Source organism: Armigeres subalbatus, chromosome 2 (assembly GCF_024139115.2).
Source record: "Armigeres subalbatus isolate Guangzhou_Male chromosome 2, GZ_Asu_2, whole genome shotgun sequence".
In the NCBI taxonomy this organism is placed as follows: Eukaryota; Metazoa; Arthropoda; class Insecta; order Diptera; family Culicidae; genus Armigeres; species Armigeres subalbatus.
Genome location: NC_085140.1, coordinates 106,059,375 through 106,075,217, shown reverse-complemented (window position 1 = coordinate 106,075,217; position 15,843 = coordinate 106,059,375). Strand labels below are relative to the sequence as shown.

The following is a 15,843-nucleotide window of genomic DNA, read 5'->3' as shown; positions in this document are numbered from 1 at the left end:
ATTTTTAACCACGGCGAAATAACCATCGAAGTGTCAAATTTTAACTAAAAGTTAAACGAATCGGTGGAATGGTTCACAGCCTAAAAATTTGTTCTTATGCTGCATGGGCTAACTGTCATTCTATGAATGTTAGTGTCATTCTATCGATTGAAATTGCTTATTGTTTGCTGTATAAAAATGTAAATAAAAGGTTTACCAACAAAATAAAAATATGTTGGAGATCAGAAAAGCATGCTCTTTATGTTAGACTATAAAAAACCTCATATTTTTCTTTGCTAAACAACCCAATTCACGATAAAATCAGCTGATTTTTAACGTCTCGTGAAAAGGCCTATAGGCCTATTATATTAACTATTCCACCCCTGCAACCTACTGCAACGGGTAACGCTTGTACCATCTGCTCTCGGATACATTTTTTGACATTTTGCGTGCATCATCGTTTCGACGCACAAAAAGCAAAACCAAAAACTCCCCAAAAGGAAACGAGAAAAACTTCAAAAGCGAAACCCCTGCATCGCGGAGTGACAAATCGGGGTCCTCTCTTTTAGGTGTGGTTGCAAAAGTTTTATCAATTTTCGGCAACGAAAGACCAAAAATTCGTTTCGAAAAGTAGTTTTTCGCGTAGTTCCGGATCTTCGTTAGGTGGTAGTGCAGTGCGTTGTAAATTCCAAATCAAAACTGGTGCAAAATGTCCGGTAGATTGCCAGCTTGCGTGATCGACGTGGGAACGGGGTAGGTGGTAACAAAAGGAAAATCTGTTCATGAGGGGTGGAGAGGATGGTGCCTTGTCATATTATTTTCTTCACAGTGGCAGGGGAATTATTTTTTTATCTGTAATTTTCTTATCAACTTCACCAACGTACTTCGTGTCTGGTCATTTCAGCTACACAAAGCTCGGTTTCGCAGCGAACAAGGAGCCCCAGTTTATCATTCCGTCGGCGATTGCCATAAAGGAGACGGCCAAAGTCGGCGATCAGAGCGCCCGCCGCGTCACGAAAGGGGTGGAAGATTTGGACTTCTTCATCGGCGATGAAGCATTCGATGCCACCGGGTATTCGGTTAAGGTATGGTCCGGTTTCCGTATTTCTGTTCAGTAGGTACGGCGGTGATGAATCACAAAAATATTGAATAAGACTTTATCATGCACTCAGTGTTTACTCATACAATACAGTGTTTCTCAATTGAATATTTGCTGCAATATCATTTAGTAGGGGAAAAGACGGCTTTGGCAGGTTTTGTTCTATTATTGGCAGGGGGTTTTTGTTGACCAAATTTTATGAAATTTGGCCACAACATTCTTTGATATACAAAGAATGTTTAGGCCGAATTTCAGCAATATTGGTTATAGAAAACCCCACTGCCAATAATAGAACAAAACCTGCCAAAGCCGTCATTCCCGTCAGTTTATTTCAATTTACAAGGTGGAAATTCCGTTGTATGTATAACTTTTAGTTTCGATTTATAATAGGGTATCTGTTCCATTATTAATAACATGCTCCTATATCAGTAACATTCACAAAACAGGCAATGTAGGCTCAATTTGTGTCGTATTTTGTCAGCTCTGCTGAAAAAAATTACAAAAATGAGAAATAAAACATTTTGCGCACCAATTCTTTGTTTTCGAATGGTATTGATTTGGGTACATGGTATGATTTCAAAGAGCAGTTCCCCTATTAGGGTTTTAAGCTGTAATTGAGTCTGTACCAGCGAAAGTGAATAAATTAGTAAATTTTACAAATGACGCATTTTCCCAAAAATCCCGAAGAAAATTTTCAAATATACAATTTTCTGTCACTAAATAATATCAACATGCTGCACTCCTAACATAAGGATGTTATGTGATGTTTTTTCCACGTATTTTCATGTTTATTAGAAAATAATGTATGGAACAAAATGCAACGGAAACCCAAAACCGTTGCCAGGAAAAGTGGTACATGTGCATTTGTGATCTCATTCTAAATCCCTGTCCATGGATAAGGGGCTTGACGTTGATATTTCAAGTGTCTTAAAAAGATTTTTTTTTATTTTTATTTTGTTGTTTAATAGAGTGCTTTTTCAAACAAAGGTTAAGTTCAACACTAAATTAAAAGATTAAGATATTTTTCCATTTTTTTATATCTCCTTCACAAGAATATCGTTATTTTAATGGTAATGGTTTGAAAATAAGCTCCGTAGAGAAACTTTTATCACATCTTACTTAAATAAGTTACAGTTATACCAAACACTTGAGGTACCATGCCTCCAAGTTAACTAATGGTTAGTGTCGCAACTTTGATCTAACAACAACTGCCTATTGGTAAATTTGGAGGTGCTGGCAGGGCTCAGTAGGGTCTAACTAACATAACTCTAATACTAACAAGACCCTGAAACAAACGCTTATCCAAATAGCATACATCTATTTATACTTGTAGTAGTAGCTAACAATAATTCATTTTGTACCCGTATAGCTGAAGTAGAATTTTAGTAGTGAAAAGTAGAATTTGTAGATTTACTAATTTGGCATTAGAGATAGTGAATGTATCTATTATATCTTCTCGATAATCTTTTTATTTTAGTCTCTCTAGCTGCATGGATCAACGCAAAAAAAACTGTTTCTCTCTTCCTTCTATTAGGTTAGTTAGAAAAATTAGCGGATATATAGGGGACATAACTTAGTGTTTCTCGTATTAAGACAAATTCGCTGACCTTTACCTTATAATAAAATAAATGACCGATAGTAAAATAAATGACTGAAATTTAAAGATATCAAATAAATAATAAAAAACGAAAATAAATACATGACCATCGGTGGACAGAAAGACAAGAGACAGAGTTCTGTTTAGAATAGTTAATTGAGACCATTGCACTCACAAGATAGAGAATAACTAGTATCACTATTATTGCTACAAGACTAATAACTTGACCACTTACGGAAATGAGGATAGACCATATGATGCGTTCATCCACTATTATATTGAATATTGTATACCCTGAATCTGAATAACTGAATTTTAGACCTCATTATTTTAATAAATAATAAAGGTTTGAATATTAGAAAAGGGAATACTGCCGTTATACGCATAACTGTCCCATGTATATAGGAAATCCCAGCAAACATGGGACAAATATGCGTATAACGGCAGAATAGAACTTGACCAAAAAAAAAGCAATTACGGAACAACTGGACAGAAATTTTGTATAATGATCACTATTAGACTACTGAAACTTTAACATATGACATTACTGTGACTGATAGGATACAATTAACTCGACGACGTATTGACAAACATCCGATACTCAACCGTGTTAAAATAAGGGAAGTTCTTCAATGTGTCCATTTATTACAATAGTACTTAAATTAATCTATTTTGAAACTACCCTACCAGAATGATATCATTACATCTTTATTCGAAATTGTTACTTGGAAATGGCAACAGTACCACCCGTTGTCAACATAGACTGCTATTAGGTATTGAATGTCGGCTCCAAGTAACTAATAATTAAATTTACATGTTAACTACTTATTCAGAAAACATCTATGTACATGTTGAGCTTCCATTATTTGTTCGGTTTATAATTGACAGACTGTAGATAGAAAGAATAATGTATCGGTATGATCACAATACAAATCCAGGCCGCAGTGACCTAGTGAGCAACATAGCTTGAGTCGTCTGCTAGTATTGTGTATCACATGGAGAGCCCAGCCGAGATACCAGTCTATTAAGACTACAACTGGTCAACTCTCGAAAAAAAAAAAAAAAAAAAAAAAAATTTGTGATCTCATTCTAAATGGGAGTGAGTCGTCTTAAAATCCAAAAACCCGACCTAATCCTGTTGGCGCAGTAACCATCGAATTGTTTTATATCATAGTATGCCACTAACATATATGACATTAAATATATCATAGTTAGCCTCTACATATCGAACCAAACAGACGTGTTATGATTTAATTGTCCATTAGGTTCCTAGATTAGGTTATGGGCTCCAGGCAATTGCTAAGGAAACAGTTCTGTTTTGCGAGGTAAACATTTTTTCAACCCGAAGAAAAGTTTAAAGAAAATGGCTAGAGAAGGAGGAAACGGATCTCAAGATGGTTCCGGGGATCAATAAAACCAAGTTCGAAATGGTACCAGGAATCAAGCCGCCATCGGAGGTCGTTTGCCGAGCAGCTCGGTGTCGTTGTCGGCGCGGCTAGTGTTAATCGGTTCGGAGAATTACAGCTCGTGGTCTTTCGCGACTAAAATGATCCTGATCAAGGAACGGACGTGGTGCGCAGTGAAGGACCAGCAGAATGGTGAACCGGCGGTAAGCGACGAGATTTCCGAGCAAGCCACGATATGTCTAAACGTCGATCCCAAGATCTACGGACTAGTGCGGACTGCCAAAACCGCAAAAGAAGCGTGGGACAACTTGCGGGATTCCTAAGAGCATAGCGGCTCGACACGGAAGATTGGCCTGTTGAGAAGACTGGCGGGAATCCGACTGGTTGGCGCTGAACGGGATGAAGAAATCATTTGCCAGATGACACAGGAGTACGTGAACGAACTGTTTACGACGTGTCACCAACTTTCGGAGGTTGGTTTCAAAGTGGACGACACCTGGTTATCGAGCTTGCTGATGAAAGGCCTGCCGAAGCAGTACGAACCAATGATCCTGGGATTGGAGTCGTCGGGAATGCAGCTTACGGCGGACATCGTCAAGGCGAAAATCTTGCAGGATGTGAAGTTCGGCATCCGAGACCGGAGCAGAAATCTGGAGAAAAGTCTGCGGTGAAGTGTTTTTGGTGCAAGAAGTCGGGACACTATGCATCCCAGTGCCAGAGGAAATTTAGTGAGAAGAAGGAAACCCGAGGAGAAGCCCGTGGGAAACAAAGTGGTCACGCTGCATTCTACGCGCCGTTTATCGTAATACAGTCGTCAGAGGTCAATGCCGACTGGATCTTTGATTCCGGTGCAATGACGCATCTGTGCCGGAACAGGAAGTTATTGGAAGAAGCTGAAAATGTGTCGTCAAGTATAAACGTAGCGAATAATGCGAAAGCTGACGTCATCTCGAAGGGCGTCGTCAATCTGGAAGTAGACATCGGAGGTTCGTCGTGTGGTATCACAATGAAGAATGTGCTGCGTGTTCCAGATTTGGCCTTGAATCTGCTGTCCGTGGGCAAGATGTGCCAGAGCGGATACCAGGTGACGTTCGACAAGAGCTCGTGCAAGGTCGTTAGCCCCACAAAGGAGATCGTAGCGGTTGGACAGTATTCAGATGGTCTGTACAAGCTGAAGCTGGTCAAGAATCCGAACGTTCACGTGGCACGGGAGCAGAATAGTTTTCCACTATGGCATCGTCGATTAATACATCTTTCGGCCGACGGTATGAAGCGGCTGAGGAAAATAGCGACAGGCATGCAATTTGAAGACGAAGAGTTGGATAAATGTGTTACCTGCATTCAAGGTAAGCACCAGGGGCAACCGTTCAAGGTAAAAGGTCATCGTGCTGATCCACTCCGATCTCTGTGGGCCAATGGAGACGGTACTTCTTGACATTCAACGATGATGCAAGCAGGAAGGCGTTTGTATATTTTTTGAAATCGAAGGCATTTGAAGATTTCAAGTCATTTGTCGAGAACCAATGAGGAGTACGTTAATTGTGCGATGCGGCGGTGCTTGCGTCGAGCTGGTATCCATCACGAGACAACGGTTCCGTACAGTCCGGAGCAGAAAGGGGTTGCAGAACGGATGAACCGAACGTTGGTGGAGCGTGCCAAGAGTATGCTTTCTGATGCTGGGCTTGGAAAACGCTTCTGGGCGGAAGCGGTAGCCACTGCTTCATACATCGTCAACCGCGCTGCAACAAGTGTGGTGAACCGCATCCGTCCGACGAGTACGACAAGAAGGAGGTGGCCGATCCCAACCAACTACCGCAACAAACATCGGGCCACATCAAAGGGCTGCCCAAAGCGAGCGGGGCTCCTGGAAATCCGAAAGAAGGCTTCCACCAGGACTCTGTTGAAGAAGCGTGTTTCTGCACTCAATGAGGCGAACTATCCGGCCATGGTGGCTTCTCGACGAACAATTCCAATCCTGCCACCGTTGCAACCGCAAAAACGACTGGCAGAAGCAGCTGCGTCGGTTCAAGCTCCAGCACCGCTGGCTCCATCCTCCAGCGAGTGGCTCCCGCTCCCTTCTCTTGGATTCCGTGGGTAGCCGGAGAACGAAAATGTCCCATCATGGAGCAATGATATGGAGGAAGGCCACTACACGATCCTGAGTCCGGATTCCCCCACTCGGCTGGGGTGGTTTGCAAGCGGTCGGGCAGGATGCCAGTTTCCACACCTTGTGGTGCAAGCGATTTAAGCTTTTCATTAACAGCAGCCAGTCACTGATTTTGGTAATCACACTTTTCCAATTCATCGTAGGATACAGAAGGATCTGAAGATGTTGAGATTGTACCAGCAGAGTTTGCTCGGAACCTGGTTAGAAAATCAAGCAACCTACCTGGAAGTATGCGCCTCATGGTTTTCAAGTTGATCGTCGGAATAATATTCCAGACAAACAGAGATTGAATCGTTACTCGTTACAACAACAATGTGAAGAACAATTCGGCGAGACGCGCACCCCAAAACGCCACCGTTTGGGCTCGTTTGGGCGAACGGCCCCCGGGCCGGCACGCCGGCACACGTTGAGGCAAACCCCGCCCAGCACACCAAGGAACGTCCCGTTTTTGACCCGCCTGGCCCGGTGTTACGCACGCGCGAACGAGCGAACACGGACGGCACCGGCCGGGCGCGAGCGCACACGGGCGAGGGTATCCCCGAGCCATCCCAGTCTTCAGAGCCAATCCTTATCCCGAAGTTACGGATCTAATTTGCCGACTTCCCTTACCTACATTAATCTATCGACTAGAGACTCTAAACCAGGCATTGCAATATCATCTGAGCACAGGATATCATCTTTGCTGGTCTAAAGATATTATCCCTAACCAAAGAGCACTCTGGAAAGATATTATCATTAGAGCATTTGATGATGATCCTGATAGCGAGCGCGATTCGGGGTTTGTTCACGTTGCGAGGGCGTTGCTACAACAAAGGCAATGAAAAAACTTTTCTCCATGGCGAACATTGCGCTTTGTTTACTGAGCAGATAGATAACTTAGATCGATATCCCAGCATATCATCAGTATCTTTGCTCAGAAGATCGAATGATGGGATAACTTGCAATGCCTGCTCTAAACCTTGGAGACCTGCTGCGGATTCGATACAAGCTGTTGGGAGTTTGCGTGCCCTAGTCTTCGATTTTCAAGGTCCAAGAAGAGAACATCGACACAGCAATTTAATATGTCCAACCATATCTCTCTATGAAAGACTTCCATGGCTAGTGTGACTGTAAAACAGAAAGGAGAACTTTTCCGATGTCTCTTGTTGGCTTCTCGAAGAAAAGGATTCATGTTGCCTTGGTTACAAAGGCGCTACCGTTGCCGGTATGGGACGCCAATGCAAACGTATACGCAACAGGCTCCGGAATTGTAACCGGTTTCCCTTTCGCTCGTTCAATATATATCTTCGGTAGGTTGCATCAACAACAGACAGGCTGGTTGTATTTGGTTAAATGCTTAATATATATCAGGTTTCCCATAGAGCTTAGGGTTGGCTAACTCGTGTTCAACTGCTGTTGACACGAAACCCTCCTCCACTTCAGTCAACCAAGATCTCATTCGAATATTTGCTACTACCATCAAGATCTGTGCTTACGCCAGGCACTTCAACGCACACCACCAGGCCACCACCTACTCGCTGGCGTCTCAAAGGGCGCGACCCCAAACGGTCGGCCCCACTTGTACGCCAGCGGTAATGTATAGGCAAACGACTTAAGCGCCATCCATTTAAGGGCTAATTGCTTCGGCAGGTGACTTGTTACACACTCCTTAGTGGATGACAACTCGATGTCCACCGTCCTGCTGTCTGTAGCAATTAACACCTTTCATGGTATCTACAGGGTGTCTACTACCTGGAAAAACCTGGAAAACCTGGAATTATCAGGGAATTTCTCCCCACCTGGAAAATACCTGGAATTATCAGGGAATTCCTGACATAATCAGGGAAATTTCAATACCCGGTGATCATGAGTGTAATTCTCTCAAAAGATGAGAAAAATCCTTAAACATATTTGAATAAATATACCAATCAAATCTATTAAAAATGTAGTAAAAGTTAATGGATTGTTGTTCCCAAAAAAACGTTTTGCCATCTTCTAAAAACTTCCTGGAGAATTTCTGAAGCTATTCTTGGTGAAATCTAGGAATTCATTCGGGAAATCAATTAGGGATTGCTTTGTAAATTCTTTTGAGTATTCCCTCGGATTTTCTTTAGGAATATACTAGTTAGTAATGATTTTTCAAAGCAATTCTTGGAGGAACTTCCGAAGGAATTTCGGGATCAGTTTTCCAAGCAATTATTCAAAGAAATCACTTAAAGAGTGTCTATAAGAATGATTAGCAATTTTCTAAATTATTTCTGGAACAATTTCCAAGATAAAAACCGAAAAGAATTCCCGGAGGAATTTCAAAACGAAATTCCGAACGATTTTTTGTATGGTTTCTTTATGAAATTCCCGAAAGGGAACCTGAAGGGATTCTCAAAAAAAAGTGTAGAGTGATTTGTGAAGGATTTCTGCTAAAGAAATTATCGAAAGAATAGCTGAAGGATTCCCGAATGGATTTTTTAAACGATTTTCTAAAGATATTCTCGATTACCAAAGAATGCTTAAAAGCAAAATATCCGGAAAAACTGCTCCAGGTGTTTTCTAAAGTTTTCCTCAAGATTCTTCTGAACAAGTTCCTAAAAAATCCCAAGGAATTTCAAAAAAATATCCGAAGCATTTTTCGAAGGTTTTTACAGTAAAGCAGTAATAGAACGCTAGTGGCGCTGTAACCATTGAAATTATTCTGATTACTGCCCAGCAGTGGTGGAAATACTCGCATCACGAGTAAGAAAAGAGTGTAATTGGGCCTACCAAAAATGCCACACTCGCGCGAACCTACTGTCTGCATTTTTCTGGCGCTTGCTTTGTTCGCGAGTACGGGCAGAGCAAAAACATAAAGCCGGGCTGTATTTTGTTCGGGAGTAAAAACACGTTCGCGAGTTTTTGTGATTACTTCGAATACAATGGATAGGTTTGACTTGACATAAACACAATAACAATAAACAATTGTGTTCTTGCTCGAACATCAGTGAGAAATAAGTTCCGCGGTTGTCTTATGACTTTTAGTAAATTAACCCGAATGACTCGCGAAGCTTCACGAACATTTTTCGGGGTTTGTTTTTTTGTTTTCTCTGCGAGCAGTAGGTAGGCAAGAAAAAAGGCAAAACAAATGTTCGCGAGTCTTTTGCATTGCCTACTTCTTGTTTTGTGAGTAAGGTTCGCAGATTTCCACCACTGCTGCCCAGTGCTTTGAATGTCAACGTGAAGAAATTCAAGCATCGCTACTGTGGGGCAATCAACCGGGGGAAGCACCAGGGGGAAACTGTCGGGCGACCTGCGCGTCCGAAAACGAGAAAGCTGTTTCGTAATGGATCGCAGTGTCTCCACCTAGGAAGGGCATCACGGACCTGTTATCGCTCAATCTCATTTTGCTGAACACAAATTGTCCTATTAAGCAGAAGTCAACCGCGATGGGTTGACGTATTATCAGGTCACACTACACCGCCCCCAGGGGCGACTCGTCCATACGTTCTACCTGTTCATGGAACAGGTAACCATTTTTAGGTCAGAAGTAAGAAATTAATGTCTTGGCAATTAATTATTAGGGCAAATAATTTACTCAGTAAATTTTTTAAACAAAGCTTCACGTAATATTTCCAATGATTTTAACATCTAAATATCTAAAGAAACAAACTATTTCGTAGGCAGATCAAGTTAACGCCACATGCTTGGCGTACAGTCAAATTGCAGCTGAATGTGTGTTTCTCCGAAAAACCACACCCCATCACATAGAAAGCTTTTGCCAATCATACGATCTATAATGAAGAACCAACAGCAGCGCTGCCAGAAGTAAAATTTTAAGTTTTGCGCCATAACAAATGATTTGAAATAATTTCGTCCTTGGTATGCTCACTCGTTCTCCGCGCGCAGAGAACCAGCGTGAGCGTTGCCAGCTTTCTCCATTTTCTCACAGCATCCTCTTTCGAATGCGAAGAATGCGAAGCAAGCACGTTTAGTTGCAAGTTCTGCTATGCGCGCAAGAGTCAAACCCGTTCGACGCGCTGCGAGAACAATCAACGACGCGACGCACCTTCGGTTAGACTCGATCGTAGTGTCGGGCTGTGCTTTGCCGAAAGGCGCACCGCGCACGCTTTCGCGCCGATGATTGGAAACAGTTTGTTTTTCTTTTTTCTCGTGATGAATATGCAATGCATCAAGAACATAAACTTAGAGAAAAAGGTATAGTTTTCACTAAATTTGAAAAATTAAATGACTGGAACACATTTCAGCTTCTAAAGTAGAAACCTTCTTGATCCTGTGTCAATGACGAACGTTTCGTTTACATTCAATTCCTATTTTCTTATGACTTTTTCATATACTAAGGTGCTTAAGTGTACGGATTTCGATGCCCCACGGTAAATGTGACTCATTGGTCGTCACAATCTGGGGTCGCATCAAACAATAATAATTGTTTATTGTTGTATTGTTGTTGTATTATTGTTGTATACACTGGATTTTGTTTTTACACGATTTACATTTTCTCAATTTTCCACTCATCCTAAATGTTTAACGTATATTAATTATCATGTGATTTTTCTTTGATTTATTCTGGATTTTTTGAAACATGTTGCGAAGAGTTTGGTGGCAAATTGAAGTCACATGATCAAAAATACGAGCGAAAAAAAATCGTGTAAAAACAAAATCCTGTGTAATTATATACTAATTATATACTACATATAATTATTATACTAATAATGGTTAATAACATTTCTTTCATAGCAACAAAATATGTGAGAGTTTAAATATTAGCGGCGATGGGACCCGTGTACCCTGAATGGTGGAATGAGCCGATATGAAAGATCTTTATTCTGAGCAATATCCAGTTATGTTACCAAGTTAGATTTTAGACGATTTGCGAGAGTCTAAAATTTCAAGTGCATCTAAATTTAAAACATTTTTGTAACAAAAGAGAAAAATAAGTCATTTATTGTTTTGTAAATCTTTTCTATTTAAATTGTTTTTTTTTCTAATATTTGGTTAAGTTGAACAAGAAAAGGTTGTAATATTTGATTAAATGTCCAACTTTCATTCGAAACCACTCAGCTTGATGAATATTTTTTTATCAGCATGGTAGAACAGGTGTAGCAAAAGTCCACGAGACGCCCCTGACCGCCCCCCAGCACGAACGGCCCGGAGGCGATATCAACAGGCCGCAGGCTCCATTCCTGGTGGTGCCCTTCCGTCAATTCCTTTAAGTTTCAACTTTGCAACCATACTTCCCCCGGAACCTAATTTTGGTTTCCCGGAAGCTACTGAGTGCACCATAATTGGGCTTATTCTACGAGTCGAGTGACGTGAGGTGAGTCGATTTTAGCAATTCTCACGTGAGGTGACCATGTTATTCAAATGGGGCTATACGACTCTTCTCACGTCATTCGAGCAATCTCACGTCACTCCACTCGTAGAATAAGCCCAAATGTAGCGTCTCCCAATTGCTAATTGGCATAGTTTACGGTTAGAACTAGGGCGGTATCTAATCGCCTTCGATCCTCTAACTTTCGCTTTAGTTAGTCTTACGACGGTATACGAATTCCACCTCTCGCGCCGTAATACTAATGCCCCCAACTACTTATGTTAATCATTACCTCTTGATCTGGATTACAAACCAATGAATATTAAGACCGAGGTCACATTCCATTATTCCATGCAAGATTATTCTCGGCCGTAGGATAGCCTGCTTAGAGCACTCTAATTTGTTCAAGGTAATAGCAGCTGGGCTTGCGGAAAACACTGCACCCGATGAAAGGCATCACGGTCACACTACGCCGCACGGCCGCCGCGAGGCAAAACCGGTGACGCACCCAGTCTTATAGTCGCAACAATCCAGTGATCTACTGCCATCATTAGGAGTAGCACCCGTGTTGGACAAGAATAAGCTTCGAACGTTTTAACCGCAACAATTTTAATATACGCTAGTGGAGCTGGAATTACCGCGGCTGCTGGCACGAGACTTGCCCTCCACTTGATTTTTGTTGAAGGATTTATGCTCAACCCATGTGGACTGTTACGCATTTATGGGCAGTCTATTTCTTTCTAATTTGCTTCCCAATTTCTGCTTTCAGTACCCAGTCCGCCACGGATTGGTCGAAGATTGGGACTTGATGGAACGCTTCCTGGAGCAGTGCATTTTCAAATACCTCCGAGCCGAACCAGAAGATCACCATTTTTTGCTAACGGAGCCCCCGCTCAACACACCGGAAAACCGAGAATACACCGCGGAGATTATGTTCGAGACGTTCAACGTGCCGGGGTTGTACATCGCAGTGCAGGCGGTTCTGGCGCTGGCTGCCAGTTGGGCATCCCGCCCGGTAGAGGAAAGAACGCTGACGGGAATTGTGGTCGACAGTGGGGACGGTGTGACGCATGTGATTCCCGTGGCCGAGGGCTACGTCATCGGATCGTGCATCAAGCACATTCCGATCGCTGGTCGGAACATAACTTCCTTTATTCAGAGCTTGCTTCGTGAGCGTGAGGTTGGAATTCCCCCTGAACAGAGCCTCGAGACGGCGAAGGCAATCAAGGAACGGTTCAGCTACATCTGCCCGGACATCGCCAAGGAGTTTGCCAAGTACGACTCTGAACCTACCAAGTGGATGCGTCACTACGAGGGAATCAATGCAATCACCAAGCAGCCGTTCGGTGTGGACGTCGGGTACGAGCGGTTCCTTGGTCCGGAAATATTCTTCCACCCGGAGTTTTCCAACCCGGACTTCACGACACCACTGTCGGAGATTGTTGACACGGTTATTCAGAACTGCCCGATCGATGTGCGGCGGCCCTTGTATAATAACATTGTTTTGAGCGGTGGATCAACCATGTTCAGGGATTTCGGTGAGTTTGTTGTAATTCTGATATGTTGAATGTACTTATTATTCTATCGTCTTACATCTAAGGTCGAAGGCTTCAGCGTGACATCAAACGTAGCGTAGATGCTCGGTTAAGGATTAGTGAGAACTTGAGCGAGGGACGAATCAAGGTATGGAATCTTTTTTCAAGTAGTTAAACACTCTGGCTCTACTGCTGCTTGTCATGATTAGAACATTACAGCATTGACCATTGTAACCTTTTTAAGATATTCTTACAATTGTTCAAATCCACTATTCTTACTTGCAGCCTAAACCAATTGACGTTTCGGTGATTTCCCATCATATGCAGAGATACGCCGTATGGTTCGGCGGAAGTATGTTGGCCTCAACGGTAAGTCATCTACCTCGTTATTTTACATCGTCATGTTACACATATATTCATTACTATTTTTTTGCAGCCGGAATTCTACCAGGTATGTCACACGAAAGCCGCCTACGAAGAGTACGGGCCGGGCATTTGTCGTCACAATCCCGTGTTTGGCACCATGACGTAGTTTTGTCCCCAGAGGTCTGTCGACGTTCCTTCTGCTGCTGCATTGCTACTACCAATTACAACTAGTATCGTTTCAATTTGCATTTAGAAAAACACAAAGAACAAGTTAGTCCACAAAAGGCACAACGAACGGAGAACCACTTACAGGGTGGTTCCAACCGAGTGGTGTCGTCTATTGCGGCCGTGCAAGTCAAAATTTTAAGAAAAAGCAGTGTTGATCATCATTCCTCTTGTTTCTATTTCTATCGGCTTTATAAAAGAAAATAGTTTCACTCCATTTGCATGCTGCGACACGCATAGAAGCATTAAGTTTATAGGTATATTTATTAATTGTTTTATGCACTAATAAATTTTGAATTTACCGACAAAAGTTCATCAGTTTTCGTTTGAAGTCACGTCCCATCGAAGCGGACCGAACCGCAGATGGGATGTTGAGTGAGATGAGATACTAATCTGGATAATGGAAGCAACAAACATGCCAAAATTTACGATAGAAACAACCATGGGGTGCATTTATTTTGGGACTCATCATGACGAATTATAGGGAAATCGATATGAGATGCGTAATATGAAATCACAAGTCACACAAAATAAAACGAAAGTATTCTTCAAACCTACAACAAGGCAACGTCTATTATGGATTGGAAAGTCTTTTATTCTTTAGGCATTTTCACAGAACTATGTATTGAATTGAGTGATATAATAAAAGCAAAATTTAAACGAGTAAGACGGTTTATCCAAACGGTCACCGACCTGTTGGTAACTGAACCAAAATTGAACAATCGAAATTTGATTGAGTAATGATTCATAAATCAAATATGTAAACACATTCTAGATAATAAAGTTAAACTGAGTAAAATTATTATTTTGTTTGTGTATTAAGAGATATCACATAGAAAACTGAATAATCCATAATTCTCGTAGATGAGCGAGTGTACTGAAAAATGTTCAAGATGATGCGACTGCAAACCCCAGCATGCCATGTATTTTAGGCGTGCCACAAATGTAAATTATTGTAGAAACAAAATTTAGTCGTGATTTGACCGTCTAGCAACAAAGCCGACGACGGGGACATGAAGGAACTGTTTGTATGCCTCGCGAACGCATGGCCGAAGCTTGAACCTAGTTTGAAGGTAGCGATGGTGTTGAAGAGTATGCCCGACTCGTTCGATACCTTAAACAAAACTACAGCGTTAGAAAGCCGATCCGACAATGAGCTTACCATGAAGATGGTGAAGCGGAAGCTATTAGATGAAGCACAAAAGCGAGCAGAAAAACAAGAGAAAAACCATAGAGGTGAGTCTATTCTGCCTCTGCGTACCGGTGGGGACAAAAAGTCTACTGTCTGACACAACTGTCACAAACCGGGACACGTGAAGCGCGAGTGCCCAGTTTCAAGAATGGGAAGGAAAGCAAGCGATGGAGCGCCAAGTCGCGTGTCAAAGAAAAATTCAAAATCCAAACCTAAGGTTGGCAAGGCAACGCATTTTGCATGCATGGTTATGGATAGTCAAAAAAGTTATGGATAGTCGATTCGGGTGCAACATCGCATATGTGTTCTGATGACCATTCGTTTTTCGATGAAAGCCAAGCTCGGGGGTTTTCATTACGTTGGCGGATGGAAATGAAACGTTGATGAAAGGAGTTGGTTCCGGACGTCAGGTAACCAACAAGTGGTTACTCTTTCAGACGTCTCCCAAATTTGGATTCTAACTTGCTATCGTTAGGAATAGGTTTCCAAGGGAGCGGATGTAATATTCTCCAATCATAGGGATTGCGTGATCCAACGTGACGGAGTCGTAGCGGCAGTAGCGAAAAAAATGGTAGGCTGTATACCAATTGAAGATTTGCAAAGAGCAGGGTATGCTGGCATCGTACCACAAGAAGAACTGTATACACTACTGGCATCAACAATTAGGTTACCGTGACAACTAACAACAGCATGCAGAAGTTTGGCGTATCGAAAACATGTGTGTGTTGAAGGAAAAATTGCTCGACTGCCTTTCCCCTGAAAATTGGATAGACAATCGTCCAAAGTTCTTGAAATCGTTCACATGGACATTTGTGGGCCTATGAGCACGGTGTCGCCAGGTAGTGCGCGATACTTCCTGTCGATGATCGATGACTTCAGTCGGAGGGTGACTGGGATCGATTCCCGGTGCCGTTCTAGGCAATTTTCGAATCATCGTATCATCGTGTTAGCCTTATGATTACGAATGCAAAAATGGTACCTTGGATTATAGATAGTGGA

At 42.2% G+C, this 15,843-nt stretch overlaps 1 protein-coding gene across 1 annotated transcript; it reads left to right on the top strand.

Annotated features, from left to right (window-relative positions):
• Positions 1–444: 444 nt before the first annotated feature.
• Positions 445–14,454, top strand: LOC134210591 (actin-related protein 3). The gene is made up of 6 exons (XM_062686705.1): positions 445–732; positions 884–1,064; positions 12,296–13,064; positions 13,127–13,209; positions 13,347–13,430; positions 13,498–14,454. Exons 1-6 carry the CDS (start codon positions 689–691, stop codon positions 13,591–13,593), a joined length of 1,257 nt encoding a protein of 418 aa, XP_062542689.1. The 5' UTR covers positions 445–688; the 3' UTR covers positions 13,594–14,454.
• Positions 14,455–15,843: the final 1,389 nt, after the last annotated feature.

What these genes read in the sequence shown, in the direction of transcription:
- LOC134210591 (XM_062686705.1), top strand. Translation starts at nt 689, where the DNA reads ATGTCCGGTAGATTGCCAGCTTGCGTGATCGACGTGGGAACGGG. An exon ending in GTGATCGACGTGGGAACGGG is followed by an intron (nt 733 to 883) that starts GTAGGTGGTAAC and finishes TGGTCATTTCAG; the next exon opens with CTACACAAAGCTCGGTTTCG. An exon ending in GAAGTATGTTGGCCTCAACG is followed by an intron (nt 13,431 to 13,497) that starts GTAAGTCATCTA and finishes ATTTTTTTGCAG; the next exon opens with CCGGAATTCTACCAGGTATG.